Genomic DNA, 24454 nt, shown 5'->3' with positions numbered 1-24454 from the left:
ACTATACACGTGATAAAATAGTAATCAATTCTTTTGTTTCCACAAATTTCATACCAGAAAATGATGTAATTACACTGCTCAAAGGAGAGATTGTAGATGATTCAACACTGAAGGTAGATGTGGCTACACTTGAAGTTGTTGTCGTAGATGTCATCATATTAGATGTTGCTGTTGAAAAACATTCAAATGACAAAAAGTAAGGAGTTATTCAAGCTCATACCAGTAGTGGTTAACATCACACTGGTAATAGAAGAGCTTGATATGATGGTAGACAATTCACCAACTGAAGATGTAGCTATACTTGGAGTTGATGTTGTTATAGTAGATGTCATCATACTAGATGATGCTGTTGAAGCAGTACATGTGGTATAGGTAGTATCATCTTTTTTTCTTACCAGAGGATGTTTCCAACATTTCTATCGAGCTATCAAGTAATTTTGGCTGAGTAGATGCAGTTAATGTTGCTACACTTGGAGTTAATATTATTGTAGACATCATCACAGTGAATATTGCTGTTGAAAATATAATGAATACTAGCTTCAATTCAAAATTCATACCAGAAGGAATTGATGATGTTGTCAACATGTTACTCTTAGTAGAACTTATGGTGGTCAGAGATAATTCACCAGTTGAAGTTAAAGTAGATGTGGCTACACTTGAAGTTGACATCATCATAGTAGATGTTGTCATAATAGATGTTGCTGTTGAAACAATACATGTGATATACACTAGTTGTATAGTTGGTTTGTTCACATACAAGACTGTGATGGTAGTAGCACACTGTTCATGAAGGAGCTTGTTGTGCTGGTATCAGCTGAAATTGTTGTGGTAGATGGAGATGGCTGATGGCTTATCATACACGTGTCATCTTGACCAAAACATTTTCCACTGGCTAAGTTGAAGTTACATGTTCTCAATTCCCTGCTTGTTCCATCAAACACCAAACCAACTTCATTGTTACCACTACAATCATATGTGGCACTAGTTCCTGATGTACACTGCACATAGTCTAGTCTACACAACAACAATGTTAATTCATTGTAAAATATTGTGGTCTCTACTTACCCATCATCACCAAAATCTATCAGTTGATCTAGTTTACATTTGTTTCCAGTTCCTCCGGATCCTTCTAAATTAATGTCACTAATGAATAATGTAGGAGTAGTTGATGTGGCTTCTTGTGTCCATCTCAGTGTTAAATGAGGTGGACTAGAGGATATCGCTAGTGACAACTCCACCCTTTGATGTGGATCTGTAAATAGACAAATTGTAATAATTTGTTGTAGTAATATAAATGTATTTACTCACCAGATACATCACTTGTATTCCACTTCACAATCCACTCATCATCTTTATGTTGTCTATAATACAACAACACTGGTGGGTATGTGTTGATATCTCCATTACAATTATTATCATCATCATCCAGGAAGCCAATAGTAAACTGGACATCAACAGCTTCACTGTGTATTGAACAAATTTTTCATCACAGAACCCCATGCATTATACATAGTATCAAAAAATCAATTTCCGACATGATTGTTTTGGAGTAGCTATTTGTATGGCAGTCAGAAGAATATGTTTCCTATTCATCCAGCAGTTGTGTCAGGGTTATTGTTACGTTTAGCTTAATTTGGATTCTTCCTCACCTGGGTGTATATATAATTCTTATAGGTTCTTCTTGGTTAACATTTACGTATGAGGTACGTAGAAACTAAGTGAGACTGGTACTTGCAGTAGTGATGCACATCCTCACCTTGTGCTCAGAGATTCCAGGATTAATATTGTAATTCTGAATTTTTTTGTTTTTTCTATTCAGAAATTAAGTGACGTGAACAGTCATGATGGCAATGGTTTAGTGGTTAAGGATTTGGGTGTTCAGAATGGAGGTCCCTGGTTCGAACTCTGGTAAGTTTTTTTTCAATGCACTTTTTTTATCCCACAGTATCTTGACCCTGCATTTTACAATTGTTTGTTTTTACCTTGTAACTCTATAGCTGGCAATGTGACTTCTTTTAAACCACAAGAGGTTTGAGCCATGATGGTTAACCTATACGTATACCAATTATTAATTTATACCAATTATTAATTTATTCCCATTAGCGGCTTACCCTGTAGGCATGACAAAGTTAACCTTTTTAAATGCAAACAATTGTCTATAGCTCTATGATTATTAGGCAGATTTGCACCAAACTTGGTATGTGATTTTGCCACAATATGTTCTTAAAGTGTGCCAAAATTCAAGAAAATTGAGCTACGCATTTACATTTTTGTGAAGTGTGCGAAAAGAATAATCCAAGCCCTGGGGAAAAATGAAGAGACCAAATCAAATTTTGATGGCTCGTATTTCACGATTGTGTTAGGCGATCTTGCTCAAAATTGGTATGTGGGGTGTTGAAGATAGAAGAGCTTTGGCAGTACAAAAATGATTCAAATTTGAGCATGGAGCATGGAGCTACGTACGTATGCATGAGACTCGCAATAAATTTTGTTTCTGCCTGTAAATATACTCACAGTGTGGTAAGCCAGCTTTCTTGGCTGCATGACAAACTACCGTGTGTCTTGATATATAATTATCACTTAAAGCACTTCCTATGCTTGTGTGTATAAAATACAGCACTCAAGGGGTGTCTCGAGGAAAATACAACACCTAGCTTCGCCTTGTACTGTATTAGCTTCTCGACATGCCCCTCATGCAGTATATCTGTACACATGGTTGACGGTGCTTTAAATATAACTTAGAAAACCACATGTTATTTGTAGATATTGTATTTGCTTGCTACAAACACCCAATTTGTCAAGAGAAAAAAGCATCTATGTAGTTATAAGATTACATGTATGAGCAGCACAATCAGTGTTACAAGCATATATGTACCATGACGTCACTTAATTTCAAAGGCAAAATTTGGGATATAAAACAATTACTGCCATGATACATTTAAAATAACTAGCTGTGGTACATTTAAAATGTATAGCATGGCTTTGATGTATAGTCTTCCTGCTGCTATTATAGAAGCTCAGACAGAAATCAATTACAGGAATTAATAATGCTCATTATCCTACCAGTTCAGAAATGTAGTGCACAAATCACTAGCTAGGACCCATGATATAACTATTACATGCATGACATTCATACCATGAACTGGCAGAAATTGATGTAGGAGAAGGCATCACATCTGTACTAGATGACTGTACAGCAGCTACACTGGAAGTAGATGACATCATGTTGGATGTAGCTGTTGAAACTATTCATATAATAAAGTATTTTAAAAATGTTTTTTCGTACCAGGAGGTATTGATAATGATGATGATGATGATGATGATGATGATGATGATGATGATGATGATGATGATGATGATGATGATGATGATGATGATGATGATGATGATGATGATGATGATGATGATGATGATGATGATGATGATATCTCACTGTTCATAGAAGAACTTGATATGATGGTAGATGATGGATCAAGTGAAATTATGGAAGACATAGAAGATGACACTGTAGAAGATATATAACATTTTATATTTGTGTTGGACATATATGTGACCCAGTCTGGGAAAACCAATCTTATCACCTATTTAAAGTATCGAGAAATGCCGGTTTTAAGTATTTAGTGTGTTGTAGCTCGCCAATTGTTGGAGCTATGTGCACTGAATTTTCACACGTTTTATAACAATTTCTTACCTTCCAGAGCATCCACTGTGCAAATAGCCAACAGCTAAGTTTCCCACCATTTTAGATAGCTTTTAAACTGAGGTTGACTGTATCAGGCGAGCTCCAAAAGGGGAGGGAGGTGGGGGCCCAGAAGGAGGGCAAGAGGCTGTTTTAAATATTGAAAAGGAAGGGTAGGGATGAATTAGGCCAGGTTATGGGCCATTCAGGTCTCCTAAATGAAAGGAAATTCACAGGACATGTCTTTATTTAAAACCACGGAGCTGTACAGCCATATTTAGCCACACCCAGGCTGACCAGAACTCCATTAAGGCCCCACACTGCACGTATGGATCGCCACTGGGTTTGGGAAAAGCAGCCAGCAAAAGCAGACCACTCAAATCCAGCTGATTTTGATTGTGAATTAGATAGTTTATTCATGTAGCTTTGTGTTCTTGGTGAAAAATCGAATCTGCTGACATGGGCGATAAGACCAGTATTCCCAAATCCAGTTGTGCATGTTATAGGTATATTAAGCTGTATCTTACCAGAAATTGTTGATGCAACACTGCCATCAACTGAAGATGCAGTAACAATAGAAGATGTTACTAAAGATGCTATCACTTTAGATGATGCTGTTGAAACAATATATGTAATAAAACTTATACACTGTATTTTGAGAGTTTCACATACTTGATGATGATGAAATCGCAAAATCTAATGTGATGGTAGATGATTTACCAGATGAAATTGTTGTTGCAGATGGAGATGGTTGATTGCTTATCGTACATGTGTCATCTTGACCAAAACATTTTCCACTGGCTAAGTTGAAGTTACATGTTCTCAATTCCCTGCTTGTTCCATCAAACACCAAACCAACTTCATTGTTACCACTACAATCATATGTAGCACTAGTTCCTGATGTACACTGCACATAGTCTAGTCTACACAACAACAATGTTAATTCATTGTAAAATATTGTGGTCTCTACCTACCCATCATCACCAAAATCTATCAGTTGATCTAGTTTACATTTGTTTCTAGTTCCTCCGGATCCTTCTAAATTAATGTCACTAATGAATAATTTTGGAGTAGTTGATGTGGCTTCTTGTGTCCATCTCAGTGTTAAATGAGGTGGACTAGAGGATATCGCTAGTGACAACTCCACCCTTTGATGTGGATCTGTAAATAGATAAATTATAAATAATTTGTTGTAGCAATATAGATGTATTTACTCACCAGATATATCGCTTGTATTCCACTTCACAATCCAGTCATCGTCTTTATGTTGTCTATAATACAACAACACTGGTGGGTATGTGTTGATATCTCCATTACAATTATCATCATCATCATCCAGGAAGCCAATAGTAAACTGGACATCAACCACTTCACTGCACATCAAAGAAAACAAAATAAGACAAGTTTGTAGATGATATTAAAAATTAATCTTTTTTTTTACAATAAAACTCTTTCTGAGATATTACACTGTACATTGTAATTGCAAAATCCTGTAGGATGGTATTTGTTAGTAGTCCATTCTGTATATATGGCTGAAAACATTAAATGTTAACCAGACATAAAAGGTATTCCTAGGTTAACTGTATTATTGTGGTACTAATTGCTCAAAATGTCTAAAGCAAGCAATCAATACAGTAATTAGCATATAGATCACTATGAGATAATCAAAGACAGACCAAAGGTTCTGATTTATGATGTTATGCAGCCAAGCATAATTTGTGATAATATTGACTAGAATATTTGAGAGGTATAATTTTACTATTTTATACAACCCTTAAGGCACTGAATTTCTTTATGCCCTCAAAGATATTTTTATTAAAATAGCAAAAAAAATGCAAACCTTGATATCTAATCCAAAACAGCCAAGCTGTAAAAAAAAGTGCGGCCCTCAAAAAGGCTATGGTGAAAAAAGATGTGAAATCCAAGGTGGCGGCCAAGAAATGGCTGTGATGGTAGGTTAATGGTAAAAATTTTAATAACGACAATTCAGGTGAATTTTGGTGCTGCTTGGTCTTGGCACAAAATTCACCTGAATTGTCGTTATTAAAATTTTTACCATTAACCTACCATCACAGCCATTTCTTGGCCGCCACCTTGGATTTCACATCTTTTTTCATCATAGCCTTTTTGAGGGCCACACTCTTTTTTTACAGCTTGGCTGTTTTGGATTAGATTTCACTTCTTTTTGTATTTGTATACCCCAAAGCTGGCCTATGGCCGGCTTTGGGGCCTTTTTAACCTATCTTTTTTTCTTTAAGAAAAAATGAAGCAGATGTTAAATACTTTAAATATTTCTGATTTTATCAATAAATGTACAAATTATATATATATAATACATATATTTATTACAGAACTCTACATGGTGGTTTCTTTGTAACTGAACACTCTACAAGGTGACTTCTTCTAGCTGATCTCTCTACAGGGTGAATTGTTTGTAGCTGAACTATCTACAAGGTAACTTCTTCCAGCTGATCTCTCTACAGGGTGATTTGTTTGTAGCTAAATTCTTTGCAGGGTGATTAATTTTGTTTGCAACTGAACTCTCTACATGGTGGTTTCTTTGTAACTGAACTCTCTACAAGGTTACTTCTTCTAGCTGATCTCTCTACAGGGTCATTTGTTTGTAGCTGAACTCTCTACAAGGAAACTTCTTCTAACTGATCCCTGTACAGGGTGAATTGTTTGTAGCTGAACTCTCTACAAGGAAGCTTCTTCTAGCTGATCTCTCTACAGGGTGATCTGCTTGTAGCTGAACTCTCTATAGGTGATTTGTTTGCAGCTGAACTCTCTACATGATGGTTTCTTTGTAGCTGAACTCTCTACAAGGTGACTTCTTCTAGCTGATCTCTCTACAGGGTGAATTGTTTGTAGCTGAACTATATATCTACAAGGTAACTTCTTCTAACTGATCTCTCTACAGGGTGATTTGTTTGTAGCTGAACTCTCTACAGGTGATTTGTTTGCAGCTGAACTCTCTACATGGTGGTTTCTTTGTAGCTGAACTCTCTACAAGGTGACTTCTTCTAGCTGAACTATCTTTTTCCATAGTTGAACTCCCTACAAGGTAACTTCTTCTAACTGATCTCTTTACAGGGTGAATTGTTTGTAACTGAACTCTCTACAGGATGATTTGTTTGTAGCTGATCTCTATACAGGTTACTTGTTTCTAACTGATCTCTTGAATTCTCTTCAGGGTGACTGCTCTATTAGGATGACTGCTCTATTAGGATGACAGCTACACCATTGAAGAGCCTTTCTAAGATGATTACTCCATCTGTACAATGATTTTCAAAGCATTACCCCAAGCAGTTTATCTGGTAGGTGTGGCAAGTAGTCGTTTTTTATTAGCTAATCTCGATTGCATAATTGTAACACACTGTTGGTTTTTTCGTTGTATCTTCCTGGTTTTTAGCTCGATTTCTTTCAAACCACAAAAGGTTTGAGGTTCAATAGTTACCTATTCACCCACTAAGTTTCAGCTTCTTCCCATAAACAGTTTTCCCTGTAGGCGTGACAACATATCGGTATTATTTTTCGTGAATAATCACTACTAACTCTTTGCCTGTTTATCGTATTCCAGCCAAAGTTGGTACTGAGATGCGCCTTTATACCCCCCTTCAGTGTGCCAAATTTCAAGGCAATCGGATAAGGCATTCGCGTTTTATAGCAGTTTTTGTAAGTGTGCAAAAAGAGGAAGAAAAATAAGATGAAAAAGGAAAAAAAACGAAGAAACTAAGCCAATTTTTGAAGTCACATATCTCGGGAACGCTTGAAGCGATTTCGCTCAAATTTGGTATGTGGAGTACTGAAGTTGGCGGGTGTGTCCACAGCAAAAATCGTCTTGTTTCATCAAGGAAGCATAGAGCTACAGAGGTGTGAAAATTGTGTTTTCGTTCTTCCTGTCAATATACTCATGGGTGTTGCATGCCAGCTTCTTGGGCCGCACATATTTTAGATGTAGTGAGTGACTGGTTCACAGAGCATTACAACTGGCAACTCATAGAGAAATGAGTGTTGATATTTTATGGAATTATTTTACAAAATCCAGCCACAGCGTCCCTTTACAATTACTCTATATACGTCTTAATAAATACAAGCAGCAACATCACAAGTTGTACAAATGTGCATGTATGGCCTCCATACCATGAACTGGCAACAGAAGTTGATGTAGGTGAAGGAATCACATCTGTACTAGTTGACTGTATGGCTACATTAGTAGTTGGTATTATAGTAGATGTTGCAGTTGAAACTATACATGTGAGAAAATATAGTAGTGGATTTTTGTATTTAAGATTTCATACCAGAAAATGATGTAATTACACTGCTAATAGCAGAGATTGTAGATAATTCAATAGATCTTGAGATAGATGTAACTACACTTGAAGTTGACGTTGTATATGCCATCATATTAGATGTTGCTATTGAAAAACATACAAGTAATAAAGAAGCAAGGAATTATTATTTTAGCTTCAAAGCTGCCCATACCAGTGATGGCTGACATCACACTAGACATAGGACTTGATGTGATGGTAGACAATTCACCAACTGAAGAAGTAGCTATACTTGGAGTTGATGTAGATGTCATCATACTAGATGATGCTGTTGAAATAGTACATGTGGTAACAAGTACTATTGTTTTTGAATCTTTTTTACCAGCAGGTGTTTCCAATGTGTGGACCATAGAAGAGCTATCAAGCAATGTTGACTGAGTAGATGCAGTTGACGTCACTACACTTGGAGTTAATATTATTGTAGACATCAACACAGTGAATGTCGCTATTGAAAATTATAATGAATACTAGTTTTATTTCACAATTCATACCAGAAGGAACTGATGACGTTGTCAACATATTACTCTTAGTAGAACTTATGGTGGTCAGAGATGATTCACCAGTTGAAGTTAAAGAAGATGTAGCTACACTTGAAGTTGACATCATCATAGTAGATGTTGTCATAATAGATGTTGCTGTTGAAACAATACATGTGATATACACTAGTTGTATAGTTGGTTTGTTCACATACAAGACTGTGATGGTAGTAGCACACTGTTCATGAAGGAGCTTGTTGTGCTGGTATCAGCTGAAATTGTTGTGGTAGATGGAGATGGTTGATTGCTTATCGTACACGTGTCATCTTGACCAAAACATTTTCCACTGGCTAAGTTGAAGTTACATGTTCTCAGTTCCCTGCTTGTTCCATCAAACACCAAACCAACTTCATTGTTACTACTACAATCATATGTGGCACTAGTTCCTGATGTACACTGCACATAGTCTAGTCTGTGAGAATAATGTTAATTTTCATTGTAAAATATTGTGGTCTCTACTTACCCATCATCATCAAAATCTATCAGTTGATCTAGTTTACATTTGTTTCCAGTTCCTCCGGATCCTTCTAAATTAATGTCACTAATGAATAATTTTGGAGTAGTTGATGTGGCTTCTTGTGTCCATCTCAGTGTTAAATGAGGTGGACTAGAGGATATCGCTAGTGACAACTCCACCCTTTGGTGTGGATCTGTAAATAGATAAATTATAAATAATTTGTTGTAGCAATGTAAATGTATTTACTCACCAGATATATCACTTGTATTCCACTTCACAATCCAGTCATCATCTTTATGTTGTCTATAATACAGCAACACTGGTGGGTATGTGTTGATACCTCCATTACAATTATTATCATCATCATCCAGGAAGCCAATAGTAAACTGGACATTGACCACTTCACTGTGTATCAGAGAAATAACAAATCGTAATGATGTAATTGAAATATCCATGCACCACATATACCCCAATATTTATGACAATACAATGTGAATCATTTCAATCTCTTCAAAAAATAGTTATAGATAGCAATATCACATCTTTGAAGTGACAATATAGCTATAAACAAAGCTGAAGTTCGAGTGTACGCATGTGCTTTCTACTTTATCAGTTAGTTATAGGCCTCATGTATGCCTAGGCACTGGGCCACTGGAAGATGAACACAATTCAAGCTAGCTATATACATGTACTGGCACAAGTGAGCACGAATGACACCACAAATCTTAAAGCCTAAAAGCTCAAGAAAATTGTTATCCTATCCTAGTCCTAAGGGAAAAGTCTGCAAACAGCATGGTTCAAGCTACAAAGAAGAAGCCTATAGGGTAGCTAAATGTGACTCTACCAAAACCAGATGGGCCTTTATCAATATTTATCAAAGCAGGAAATTCTGCTGTAGCTATAGCTATACATTCATGACCAACACAAACAATGTTAGCTGTTAATTATCTACAGTGTGGTGTGGTAATGAGGAACAGTTTCAAAATTTTTTCAAACTTCCAACCAAGCACTTTTTTGAAAATTTAACCCTTTGAAAATTTCCTGCCATATGGTATACCACAAACTAAAGGGATGACCTCTCTTGTTTCACTACTTTTCATTTGTGTGGTCCCCAATCAAATTTAATTCCTATTTTTTCTTTGTATACTTGTATATATTGCATATCCTGCCATCATGTATAACAGAAAGTTGGACATATGGCTATGCAGGCACAGCTATAAAGTTGTCGGTTTATTTTCCAATATGTGTTATGGCTATATATGTATGTTATTTATTAACATTAATTGTAATCTTATAAGGGACTTTTATTCTGTGTTGTCAAATTTAGATATTGGCTGATCAATTGATCATGAATTTGACTGCACTATACCTTACTAATACATCAATTGTGTATACATACCATGAGTCACTAGATGTTGATGTGGGAGAAGGTGTGACTTTCATGCTTGATTGGTGTGCAGTAGCTGAACTGGAAGTTGATATTGTTGTAGTAGATGTCACTGCATTGGAGGTTGCTGCTGAAACTATACATGTGATAAAGATGTCACTTTGCTTCAGAACTCATACCAGAAGGTGTTGATGGTATTGTTAACACATTGCTCATAGAAGAGCTTGATGTGATGGTAGATGATTGATCAACTGAAGATGTAACTACACTAGAAGTTGATATTACAGGTGTCATCATATGGGATGTCACTGAAATTGTTGTGGCAGATAGAGATGGTTGGTGGCTTATCGTACACGTGTCATCTTGACCAAAACATTTTCCACTGGCTAAGTTGAAGTTACATGTTCTCAATTCCCTGCTTGTTCCATCAAACACCAAACCAACTTCATCGTTACCACTACAATCATATGTGGCACTAGTTCCTGATGTACACTGCACATAGTCTAGTCTACACAACAACAATGTTAATTCATTGTAAAATATTGTGGTCTCTACCTACCCATCATCACCAAAATCTATCAGTTGATCTAGTTTACATTTGTTTCCAGTTCTTCCAGATGCTTCTAAATTAATGTCACTAATGAATAATGTAGGAGTAATCGATGTGGCTTCTTGTGTCCATCTCAGTGTTAAATGAGGTGGACTAGAGGATATCGCTAGTGACAACTCCACCCTTTGATGTGGATCTGTAAATAGACAAATTGTAATAATTTGTTGTAGCAATATAAATGTATTTACTCACCAGATATATCACTTGTATTCCACTTCACAATCCAGTCATCATCTTTATGTTGTCTATAATACAGCAACACTGGTGGGTATGTGTTGATACCTCCATTACAATTATTATCATCATCATCCAGGAAGCCAATAGTAAACTGGACATTGACCACTTCACTGTGTATCAGAGAAATAACAAATCGTAATGATGTAATTGCAATATCCATGCACCACATATACCCCAATACTTATGACAATACAATGTGAATCATTTCAATCTCTTCAAAAATTATTTTATAGAACAAGCATTATTATTATTATTACACTTTATACTGTGTTTTTGAGCATGTACCAAAATATACAACCTGTTAGCAAAGTGTCACACTATAGATAATCACATTTCGTAATTTATCAAAATAGTTATAGATAGCAATATCACATCTTTGAAGTGACAATATAGCTATAAACAAAGCTGAAGTTCGAGTGTACGCATTTGCTTTCTACTTTATCAGTTAGTTATAGGCCTCATGTATGCCTAGGCACTGGGCCACTGGAAGATGAACACAATTCAAGCTAGCTATATACATGTACTGGCACAAGTGAGCACGAATGACACCACAAATCTTAAAGCCTAAAAGCTCAAGAGAATTGTTATCCTAGTCCTGACTAGGAAAGACAACAAATGACAGGACGGGCTGAAACAATGCCAACTATACTCATGGCTCAATCCACAGACCAATGGATTAAGGGAAAAGTCTGCAAACAGCATGGTTCAAGCTACGAAGAAGAAGCCTATAGGGTAGCTAAATGTGACTCTACCAAAACCAGATGGGCCTTTATCAATATTTATCAAAGCAGGAAATTCTACTGTAGCTATAGCTATACATTCATGACCAACACAAACAATGTTAGCTGTTAATTATCTACAGTGCGGTGTGGTAATGAGGAACAGTTTCAAAATTTTTTCAAACTTCCAACCAAGCACTTTTTTGAAAATTTAACCCTTTGAAAATTTCCTGCCATATGGTATACCACAAACTAAAGGGATGACCTCTCTTGTTTCACTACTTTTCATTTGTGTGGTCCCCAATCAAACTTAATTCCTATTTTTTCTTTGTATACTTGTATATATTGCATATCCTGCCAACATGTATAACAGAAAGTTGGACATATGGCTATGCAGGCACAGCTATAAAGTTGTCGGTTTATTTTCCAATATGTGTTATGGCTATATATGTATGTTATTTATTAACATTAATTGTAATCTTATAAGGGACTTTTATTCTGTGTTGTCAAATTTAGATATTGGCTGATCAATTGATCATGAATTTGACTGCACTATACCTTACTAATACATCAATTGTGTATACATACCATGAGTCACTAGATGTTGATGTGGGAGAAGGTGTGACTTTCATGCTTGATTGGCGTGCAGTAGCTGAACTGGAAGTTGATATTGTTGTAGTAGATGTCACTGCATTGGAGGTTGCTGCTGAAACTATACATGTGATAAAGATGTCACTTTGCTTCAGAACTCATACCAGAAAGTGTTGATGGTATTGTTAACACATTGCTCATAGAAGAGCTTGATGTGATGGTAGATGATTGATCAACTGAAGATGTAACTACACTAGAAGTTGATATTACAGGTGTCATCATATGGGATGTCACTGAAATTGTTGTGGTAGATGGAGATGGTTGATGGCTTATCGTACATGTGTCATCTTGACCAAAACATTTTCCACTGGCTAAGTTGAAGTTACATGTTCTCAATTCCCTGCTTGTTCCATCAAACACCAAACCAACTTCATTGTTACTACTACAATCATATGTGGCACTAGTTCCTGATGTACACTGCACATAGTCTAGTCTACACAACAACAATGTTAATTCATTGTAAAATATTGTGGTCTCTACCTACCCATCATCACCAAAATCTATCAGTTGATCTAGTTTACATTTGTTTCCAGTTCTTCCAGATGCTTCTAAATTAATGTCACTAATGAATAATGTAGGAGTAATTGATGTGGCTTCTTGTGTCCATCTCAGTGTTAAATGAGGTGGACTAGAGGATATCGCTAGTGACAACTCCACCCTTTGATGTGGATCTGTAAATAGACAAATTGTAATAATTTGTTGTAGCAATATAAATGTATTTACTTACCAGATATATCACTTGTATTCCACTTCACAATCCAGTCATCATCTTTATGTTGTCTATAATACAACAACACTGGTGGGTATGTGTTGATACCTCCATTACAATTATTATCATCATCATCCAGGAAGCCAATAGTAAACTTGACATCAACCACTTCACTGTACAGGTATATCAGAGAAATAGCACATCATAATGATGTAATTGAAATATCCATGGGTCCATATATATATATACCACCCCAATACGTATGACAATACTATGTGAATCATTTCAATCTCTTCAAATAATTCTTTGGTAGAAATGAGAACAAGGACAATGAACATGTTACAAATAAACAAGCTGTTGACAAAAGCATTACACTATACTTGAGATAATCACATTGCATAATTAATATATTGATTAGTGCATAGAGAACCAGCCAAGAAGAAGTACCCATGCATGGAATATATTGTCAGTATCAGGGGAGTATACTTATGATAATTTGATATTCACAAGCTTGTGACAGAATACTTCTAAGGACACAGCGGTTCGATATTGAGCATACACACTACAAACCAAAGGGATGACCTCCCTTGTTTCACTACCTTTCGTTTGTGTGATCCCCAATCAAACCTAATTTTTTTTTGTACTTGTATATTTTGCATGTCATGCAGTCAGTCATGTATAACAGAAAATTGGACATATGGCTAGGCAGGCACAGCTATAAAGTTGTCCGTTTATTTTCCGATATGTGTTATGGTTATATATACATACAAAACATGCCATTTAGTGCTACCAATGTCTTTATGTCTTTTTGGAATATACCCACACTACATTCAGCAATATTTAGTAATTATACAACAGGCACGAGTGTGTTTATACAGGCAGAACATGAGTGCATGTTGTATAACTGTTATGTACCACTCACTGGGGAGAGTGTCACAAGACAGCTGCATCTCTTATAGGGCCAGGTTTCTAACATTGATCGTAGGTCACGGGTGACCAAGCCGAACATTGTGGCAACGTTCCCTCTACAGTATCGCAGCCACCTGAGATATTGTGTTTGACCAAAATGGGCTATAGCACTAACCTGCATTTGCTGTTCAGCTCTCAATCTGAGTCCCATCTCAATCATCATGTAGTACTCAGCATAATGCACCTATCAATATTAAGCCCCACTACCCCCTCCCGAGAATACGTGGGGCAATAGTGGGGGATATTGATTTTTTTCCTTAGTTTGGCCCCTTTTCTGTTACACCTTTTCAGTCACTAAGTGAAGTCATTAGGTCTAAGTCCTTGAAATTAGGTTAGGTAATCCTAAGGCTGCAGCACATGTTACTGTCAGACCTTCAGTGCTGGTCACTGTAAAGTGCTAATAATAATATGATCTGATTTGACGTTAAAAATTTCCCCACTAGTGGGGAATTTGAACATCTAAATTTTTTTACTGCTTGCTCACTTTACAGGTTAGCTATCCACCTCCTGCAAGAATAACCTGTTTCTCAAGGTACACTGGGCAAGACATTGGGTGGGGATTTGATGCTCATGGTGTCCCCACGGGTCGGGAAATTGAGTTTTGAAAAAGTCAAATCCCCACCTTTCCCCGACTGTTGCCTGGGAGGGGGGAGGTGGGGGATAATATTGATAAGAGTGCATAATGTGATCACTCGATCTCCCATGATCCTCTCAAGTGAAAAAAAGCAACTAATAGTAAACAAAATCTAATTAAGTACTGAACCACTACTAGTCTAATTCTTAGTTACTGGCTAAACTCGAGTCTAGTGGCAAGACAAAAACTGGCCATCACAATCGAATGTAATGGTGAGGATCATTTAGAATAATAGTTTATTGAGTTGTGTCAAAGATGGACTACGGTTTAATCTAGGCTCAGATGGCATCAGACTAGTAAGGTATATAAGTACATTTATACATATGTAGACTAGAGTTGTGGCCACCATGTTGGCTTTTTCAATTGCTATTGGTTGACCTTTGATCCGGTGACATTTGGTGACATTATGGCCCCACAATCAACTTTTACATGTTAGGCTATAAAACAATTTGAGTGAACTGTGAAGCATCTTTCCACCTATTAGGTGAGGTGTTGTAGCGGTCTTGGCTGCTGGCACTTGTGCAATGCTGCACAAAACCACAGCCAGTGCAATATCTGTATATATTATTATGATTAAAGTACTTGGTAAAGGCAGAGCCTGTATACCAGAAGGCCTTATAAAGGCCTGTGGGACACATGATCCCACTAAAGATGTTTGTTTATATTAACTTCACTAAGTATGTTTGAAAAGTATATTGCACTGCAGTCAGTACATTATAACTTATAATGCACTCGTTGCGGTCTGCAAAACTGCAACCAGTGCATTGTAAATTATACTGCATTTGCTGCGGTCTGCAGTAGTGCCATATACAAATTATGGCACTGGCACCTTTGAACTGTCCACGTAGAATGGTACATTTCTATGCAAGCATGATACTAGTGAATTTCTCAACCAATATTTCAGATTCTTCTAATAGCAAGTACACAGAAAATTTTGGAATTTTCAACTAGAGTAGGGACAATAACGCATCGATAAAAAGTACTGAAACAAGCTGGAGTAGTGCACGATATTAAATCACAGTATAACAACAAGAAGTGTTATATCTCTACTGTGCATTTCCATTATGGTATCTTGAGTACAGTAGGGATATAACACTTCTTATTGTTTTACTGGGATTTAATATTGTGCACTAATCCAGCTTGTTTCAGTACTTTTTATCGATGTGTTATGGTCCCTACTCTAGTTGAAAATTCCAAATTTTTCTGTGCACTTGTTTGTTAAGCTTTTTTTTGTAAATAATTATTATGACTGGTGAACCCACGCATACTGCATCTGAAATGGCGCTGCGCGTCCCAATTATCATCTGAAAAGTGAAGTATCCATTATGCTTCGTTGTCAGCTATGTTTAACCAGTTACGCAGCATTTTGAATCAAGAACTGTTCGAAAAGCACCTCTGCAATCCACGCATACCAAAAGAAATGGTGCCCCAGTTAGCGCGCCCCAGTTATATCAATTATTGTCTGAAAAGTGAAGTATCCATTACGCTTTGTTGTTGGCTATGTTCAACCCGTTACATAGCAGTACGAATAAGAACTGTTTGAAAAGCACCTCTGCTATCAAAATGGCCACTATGAAAAATACGGACGATTTCCATTACGAAGGGAAGCCATCATGTGCTATCGCCAAATTGACACTTTCGCTGTCAGCAAAGATGAATGGGAGACAAAGAAGGACACTGGTAAGTCCATGAAAAATGCATTGTACGTACTGTGGTATGCCAAAAGGCACCTGTCAAGCCAAGGTGACGTCAAACAGTGAAAAAATCAAGCCTGTAGCCTTAGCCGTTATCAAGTTACGCTTGTCTGAAGGCATCAGTCAGTCAGTCAGTTACTTACTTACTCAGTCAGTCAGTAGAAAATTCCATTAAATAAATTATTTTTAAAATTCTGTAGCAACTTGTTGAAAGCATTTCGGGTCGATCTGAAAGCTTGTTTGGGCTTAGTTTTACCTAACCAATACTGCCTCATCGTCGTCAGGGAAAATTGAGGCTGTTTTTTAGGTGATATTGTTTCGTGGGCCATGCCTACTCCTTTGTGGTCCCTACTATACAGTACTATCGTACTGTATGATATACATAGCTAGTTCACTTCATGTGGAATTGAAATGGAAATAAAATGTATAACATGCATGGCATTTACATCAGTGGTGATTCTAGACCTGACCTACAGGGGGGCCAAGTAGGAAACAGTATGACTATTGTTGTATGACTGTAATATAAAGTAGAATTTCAGGGGAGTCTAAGCTGCAGGATTTTTGCAATTTGAAGGCTTGAAAACAGCCTAAAATTTATGCTATAAACAAGTAAAAATAACAATGCCAATCTATACTGTAACTTTTCCCCAAGATTTTTTAATAGTTATTTTTCAGTAGGGGGGCCATGCCCCCCCCCCCCCCCCCCCCCTTAGAATTGTCTATGATTTACATTATATGAGAATGTTAGTCCACTTAAAGATAATTTCAACAGACTTTCTTTACCTACACTTTACACAGTGCAAATGACATCAAATTATTATTAAACACAAGTATGCATATAAAAGGCACTCTTATTCAGTGTCGTCAAATTTAGCTATTGGTTGATCAATTGATCATGGATTTGACTGCGCTACACCTCAATTGTGTATACATACCATGAGTCACTAGATGTTGATGTGGGAGAAGGTGTGACTAGCATGCTTGATTGATGTGCAGTAGCTGAACTAGAAGTTGATATTATTGTAGTAGATGTCACTGCATTGAGGGTTGCTGCTGAAACTATACATGTGATAAAAATGTCACTTTGTTTCAGAACTCATACCAGAAAGTGTTGATGGTGTTGTTAACACATTGCTCATAGAAGAGCTTGATGTGATGGTAGATGATTGATCAACTGAAGATGTAACTACACTAGAAGTTGATATTACAGAAGTCATCATATGGGATGTCACTGAAATTGTTGTGGTAGATGGAGATGGTTGATGGCTTATCGTACATGTGTCATCTTGACCAAAACATTTTCCACTGGCTAAGTTGAAGTTACATGTTCTCAATTCCCTGCTTGTTCCATCAAACACCAAACCAACTTCATTGTTACCACTACAATCATATGTGGCACTAGTTCCTGATGTACACTGTACATAGTCTAGTCTACACAACAACAATGTTAATTCATTGTAAATATTGTGGTCTCTACTTACCCATCTTCACCAAAATCTATCAGTTGATCTAGTTTACATTTGTTTCCAGTTCCTCCGGATCCTTCTAAATTAATGTCATTAATGAATAATGTAGGAGTAATTGATGAGGCTTCTTGTGTCCATCTCAGTGTTAAATGAGGTGGACTAGAGGATATCGCTAGTGACAACTCCACCCTTTGATATGGATCTGTAAATAGACAAAATAATTGCAATAATTTGTTGTAGCAATATAAATGTATTTACTCACCAGATATATCACTTGTATTCCACTTCACAATCCAGTCATCATCTTTATGCTGTCTGTAATACAACAACACTGGTGGGTATGTGTTGATACCTCCATTACAATTATTATCATCATCATCCAGGAAGCCAATAGTAAACTGGACATCAACCACTTCACTGTGTATTAGAGAAATAGCACATCATAATGATGTAATTGAAATATCCATGGGCCCATATATATACCACCCCAATACTTATGACAATACAATGTAAGCCATTTCAATCTCTTCAAATAATGAGGCTTATCCGCAATTACGTCACAGACATAAAAATGGCCGTGATAGTTGGGGAACTTTCGTAAATTTTGTATGGGCGACTATGGGAAGAAAACTTTTAACTATATAATATATATCTGCCAAGAAAGAAGCTATTGAGCTGTAATTCGCTGGTACAATAATACAGTAACAGAAAGAATAATGGACTAGCGTTACTTTAAAAACCACCTGAAAATCGCTCATGTGTATTCATCATAATGTCTTATAACCATACCTGTGGGCTAGAGCTCGATATTGATGACATAACACTTCTAAGGACCTGGTAGTTGATATTGGCCATATATATGAAAGGGATGACATCACTTAACAAGAAATGAGTATGCGCTTAATAAAATATGCATTTAATATAAATAATATAGGGGTAGGAGGCACACACTTGTCGGAGCCCCAAGAGGCACATGCCCACTGGTGAGTTCATTTTTGTGGTGTAAAATAGTGGCCATGCGCTGCTTCGTTTGGCCTCCACTGTGGTCAGACAGGCAGGCAGGCAGGCAGGCTGGCAGTGGCAGACGAAAATTCGAGTTTCGGTCATTTTTTTTAAAATTCTGCCTGTAGGTATTTCTTGTTTTTAATGCTGTATTTGGTTTTCATCATGTAAGGTATTAAAGGCAGCTGGCATGTGTCACTTTAGTCTCTCAGTACTTAAACAGTACTACCATACTGTTTGATACATGTGCTTAACAACCAGACTCTATGGTACTAAGGAAATTGTGATGAGATTGAAGAAAGTAAAATTGAACCACTTTGATAGTCCCTGCCAGAGATGAATGAAATCCCACCTCTCCCCTTTCCAACAACACTACTGCCACTAGAGTTAATTCAGCATATTCTTTGTAACAATTGCGTTACCAGATTTGCTTAACGTTGGGTACTTTGAAAGTGGCTCAACTGAACAAGGTTTCTCAGCCATGGATTGCTTTGTTGGCCAGGAAATAGTTAAATGATGGGGATAACCTGTAGATAAAATGGTGTTAGGATTATTTGTAAATGGAAAAATTATACATTATTTACTGCTACTGATGATAAGGAGCCTTCATAGGATGGCGACTTCAATCAATGACTGCATGGAAGTAGTGGCGTAGCCAAACCTGGGCAAGCCAGGGCTTTGCCCTGGCATCAGACTACTTTGCCCCACCATCAGTTAACTAGCCACTCCATTATTGCACAAGAATAGATAGCACAACTTACACAATACTAACCATGTTATTTTTGCCAATGTATTCCTTTACAACTAGTCAATGGACAGAGATGGGATTATCCAAGGAATTTTTCCTACAAGCAACTCAATTGTGTACAAATATTAGAAGGTAATAAATAGCAGCGAGATCATGTGATTACAAAAAACTGTGCAGCATTGTAACAAGGAGTGAAGGATAAGGATTGGTATTAACTCTTCCAGTATAATGGGATGGACAGTTAACATTTGGATTAACTTGTGTAGCTATCAGTGTGGTCAATACTTGGATCAGAGAATAGAGGCGAGGCAGCTTGGAGATATTTGAGGCATTTGCACCCATCTAGCTGTGTAGATACTACTTAGTGATAGTTCAAACGGTATGTAGTACTTGGTCATTGTTTGTTTCTAGGTTGACAACTCTAGTGGTACTGACAGGGCATAGTCATCACGTGCTACAACACTAAAAGCGCCTCGTGCTTTAATTCAGGTTTCTTCCTAGTCTGGTATTAAGACACATACAGAGATGTATGTATGGAATAAGAAGGCTATCGCTTAGAGTAGAAAGAAGTGTAGGTAAAGTATATGTAGTGATGCATACATGCACATTTTAAAATGTTGTATTGATGTCCATATGAAGATAGGCATGTGTATGTGTGTTGCATAGTTGAATGGCTTGCCCACCCAGTGCCCAGGCATAGCAAAAAGTCTGGCTATGCCACTGCATGGAAGGTGGTGATTCAGATGGTAAGATAGATTCTGAAGCCAATGCTAAGGAATAAGTTAACTAGCTATAGTCACCCACTATAAAGCAGTTGAAATGGTCGGTTACATGTCATCAAACCAGCATCTTGTGATATCGAAGAAACGTTCAACCCTGACACTTGTGATATCAAAGAAAATTTCAACCCTGACACTTCAGTATCAATATAATAAAGTATTTTGATGTGCGAATTGATATTAATGTGACAAATTATGGCTCCTAGAGCCCTGTGTCCTACAGACCTTCAGCACTTGTGCTGTAAAGCCTTAATAAATAAATAAAAATAAGTTGCCTATTGTTTTCATTGATGCACGCTTCTTCTTGATGCTGTCAACGAACTCTCAGATGTGAAAGTTGAAAATGTAATTTAATAATCTATAGCTAACCTGCCAGAGAGCCCTACTCCAAATATGAAACACTGATACATCCATCTTCAATGACTTGTGTAAATTCCTGGGTGTAGATGTTCAAATTTACAACTTGGAAAGCAGTTGACAAATAAGATTAGACCCCTATGTGTATGCTTAGACAATGCGGTAAATAAATGGAAAATTCTGTCTCAGTCACCACAACTTAGATCTAATACCAAATGGAACAATGTATACATCAACCCTTACACGACTGCTGCAGAGAGGAAAATTAACTGGCTGTTGCGAAAAGAACTAAAAGAAAGAAAAAGAAAGGAGAAAGAAACCTAATTATCCGGAAAAATAAGATAGTATCTTTGAGTGTTCTCAGGAATCAATAAACCTCTCAACCCCACAGCACATGGTTTCAACTACTGATGGTATAGAAACTCAAAATTTTCCAGTGGTGCATCTAGGATTTTTGAAAGGGGGTTTCCAGGAGATGTATTATATTCTTCCATAAAGCCATTGCATTAGTATGTGGTGGATCTAGAAATTTTCAGAGGGGGTTTCAGGTTGAGGAAGTTTTCATTAACTGTCAGGAGCGGATCCAGACTTTTTGAAAGGGAAGTTCCACTCTGGAATTGCAATTTCAGTCTAGCTTTAAGTCGAAGACCAAAACAAATCATTGCAACCCCCTGTATCCGCCACTGTATAGCTAGCATGTAGCTACACTATTGTGCTACCATTCATTACCAACTTTGTCTGTAGAAGAAGAGACATGATGTTGTACTAAAAAAAAGGAAAATAATGTATTGCTAACATATGGGAATGCAAATTTAAGGTAACATGGTGCAGCAGTGAAAAGACTGCTGCTGTTAAATAGCATCAAAAGTTATCAGCCATCTATTAATATATGATTTAGCATCAGAAAATCAGGAAAATATTGGTGTTGTCATTTGGAAATTTCAGTATTTATAAATATTGCATTTCTAGTACATTTGTATTAGAAATACAATATTATGAAATACTGAAATTGCCAGCGACAGCACCAATATTTTCTTGGTTTTCTGAAGCTAAATCATATATTACTAGATGGCTGACAACTTTTGATGCTATTTAACAGCAGCAGTCTTTTCACTGATGCACCATGTTACCTTAAATTTGCATTCCCATATGTTTGCAATACATTCTTTTTCTTTTTTTAATTGTAACCTTATGTCCATCCAAACTTGGTAATGTTAGACATCCTTACTCAAAGAAAGATAATGGTTTTTCCTTGCTTTAAGTTCTCTTCAGGGTCTCTTCTCTTTCATTTTGAACTCAATTAGAAACAAGCGCCAGAAAACATAATTATCGAGTGAGTAGATGGCCTGCTGTGCATTTAGCTAATCTAGTTGGCGTCAGAGATAAAAAGGAGACATTCTGTAAGTTAAATGTTACTGTTTTGATAAAGAGCTATTTACAACAGAAAAATGGCGTACTCAGCCAGCATATTATTTATTTTGACCACTTTAAAAAGAGAAATTCTGAAAGGGGGTTTCTGTCGAAACTAGCTATATACCGAAACCCGGTCTTCTAGATTCGCCACTGCGTTCATTCACACACATGCACTCTGTAACATTAACTAGATATTGCAGAGTCGTAAGAGCAATTATAAATAAGTAAACAAGTACAAGTAAAAATATAGGCGTTGACGACCCCTCGTTCGTGACTTAAATGTTTTCCACCCCCACTCCTAAAAAAAATCGAAACGATCAGCTGGTGACGGTTCATCAGTATATAGCACTGCACCAGAGACCCAAATACAAAACGGAAAACCGAAGGCGTTCTGGGAATGTAGCTCTACTAGCTATAGGTCTATACGCATGCACGTAGCTAGTCTACATGCAAGGCTCACATGCAGTCATGAGGATTATACTTCCCACGGCAGGTCGGAGAGCCGGGAGTCACAGTTCAATGAGTGCCGACATGGAAGAAACACCATCAGTAAGCTTAACTGTATGGTCTACCGTCTAGCAATCCGCTGACTAGCTACTCCTCATAAACGACATTTACGACGTGTCCATGCACGCCTGTATGATAGGCTGTAGCGTATAGCCTAAATATTTCGAGGGGGCGCTGATTTCGCGGTTTTGGGGGCTATCAGCGAAAATTTTAGCCTTGAAATATTTAGACCTCCATATAGACTATATAGTCTAATACATTTTGGGAGTGATTGCAAATCCACGAAATTTTTATTTTTAGCAACATTGCTCAACCTCGAAATATTTGCCCCTCGACTGAAATATTTAAGCTATACGGTACTGTTTTGTTCCAAAACTTTCTGTGAAGGCCTGGATTGGTAAGATTCAACTGTGCATGGTACAGTACAATGTTGTGGAGTGATTCTTACTGATTCATTGCTAGCTAGTTTACTATGTAGCTACAAGTTCAAACGTAGTAACCAACAACATGGTACATTCTATGACATCATGTTTTTCATCAAAGCTCTAAAGCAGCCTTCCAACCATTTTAATATGTATGATCATGTTTCTTTTAGCACTGCAAACACCAGATCATCCTCTAATAATAAACTCAACCATGTCTACACTTCTAACAATTACACCAGGAACTTCTATTTCAACAGAATATCAAGACTGTGGAATAAATTACCATCCATCGATCTAAGCCAGCCACTATCAGTCATTAAAGTCAACATCTACAAGTATCTACATCAACACTTCACACTTCATTTTTCAGCTGACAATCCTTGTACGTATCATTTTTGTTGCAGATGTAGTAATTGTTATAACGTAGCAATTTCTCGGTACTTTAGTTTTGTAATTAAGTAAATTAAGTTTTAACTTTTTCGGGCTGCCAACACGGGTTGTTGGTTGACCCTCAATACGTTTACTGTATTGTAAAGTATTAATAATAACACACGATACATTATCTAGCTACAACTAGACTACACATAGCTACCACCTATAATTAAGGGAAAAGGAGATTGTCATCAACATCAGCACCATCGCCCGCCCCTTCGCATAAAGACTGAGGAAGGGTCTGGTTACTCTAGCATTACTAAGGAGTTGTAACAATAGAATGTAATTAAACAATGATGTCACAAGAATGGCACGTCTAACAGCCACACAAAGTAAGTAGCTAGTTCGCGAGATAGATTAATGAACGGCTGCTAGCTAACATAGCTAACCGAGATTCTTTCCATATTAATAGGCAGCTTTACGAGTACATCAATTCTAACTACAGGGCTCTTTCACTACCTCCATCTTTTGTTCTTTTAAAGAACATCGTATTGGCGACTACAAGCATGCAGCCTCAATCATATCGCATCTTCACAAAACTTCGTGACACAACTGTTTAGCTACACGCATTACGTAACTCTACAGTATCTTTTTTCTTTTCAGTAAATTTTTTTTCCCGGGCTAGATGGACTGCCCTTGCCACCACCCCCAGCACTAGGTGTTAAAGTGCTGGACAGCTGGAAATACCAGCAATCAAACAAGGCTGCCAGAC

The 24454-nt window shown here is 37.1% G+C and overlaps 1 protein-coding gene and 1 long non-coding RNA gene across 2 annotated transcripts; one reads left to right on the top strand and one right to left on the bottom strand.

Annotated features, from left to right (window-relative positions):
* Position 1: 1 nt before the first annotated feature.
* On the bottom strand, positions 2 to 21018 carry LOC136259858 (serine-rich adhesin for platelets-like). Its single transcript, XM_066053413.1, has 35 exons — positions 20978 to 21018; positions 18342 to 18496; positions 18095 to 18281; positions 17716 to 18044; positions 17549 to 17672; positions 13566 to 13670; positions 13335 to 13489; positions 13092 to 13278; positions 12712 to 13040; positions 12545 to 12668; positions 11193 to 11347; positions 10950 to 11136; positions 10570 to 10898; positions 10403 to 10517; positions 9254 to 9408; positions 9010 to 9196; positions 8702 to 8958; positions 8502 to 8645; positions 8333 to 8455; positions 8165 to 8278; positions 7981 to 8097; positions 7823 to 7928; positions 4898 to 5052; positions 4654 to 4840; positions 4352 to 4602; positions 4207 to 4293; positions 3287 to 3505; positions 3137 to 3236; positions 1309 to 1463; positions 1066 to 1252; positions 758 to 1014; positions 558 to 701; positions 396 to 512; positions 221 to 346; positions 2 to 168 (listed from the first exon to the last, which is right to left on the bottom strand). The coding sequence occupies exons 1-35, from the start codon at positions 21016 to 21018 to the stop codon at positions 2 to 4; spliced, it is 5877 nt and encodes a 1958-aa protein (XP_065909485.1).
* Positions 21019 to 22279: 1261 nt separating this feature from the next.
* On the top strand, positions 22280 to 23736 carry LOC136261818 (uncharacterized). The gene is made up of 2 exons (XR_010704027.1): positions 22280 to 22365; positions 23481 to 23736. It is a non-coding gene; the product is annotated as an uncharacterized lncRNA (long non-coding RNA).
* Positions 23737 to 24454: the final 718 nt, after the last annotated feature.

Source organism: Dysidea avara, chromosome 7 (genome assembly GCF_963678975.1).
Source record: "Dysidea avara chromosome 7, odDysAvar1.4, whole genome shotgun sequence".
Lineage (NCBI taxonomy): Eukaryota > Metazoa > Porifera > Demospongiae > Dictyoceratida > Dysideidae > Dysidea > Dysidea avara.
The sequence above is the reverse complement of the archived record's forward strand: the minus strand, read 5'-3'. Positions and strand labels throughout refer to the sequence as shown.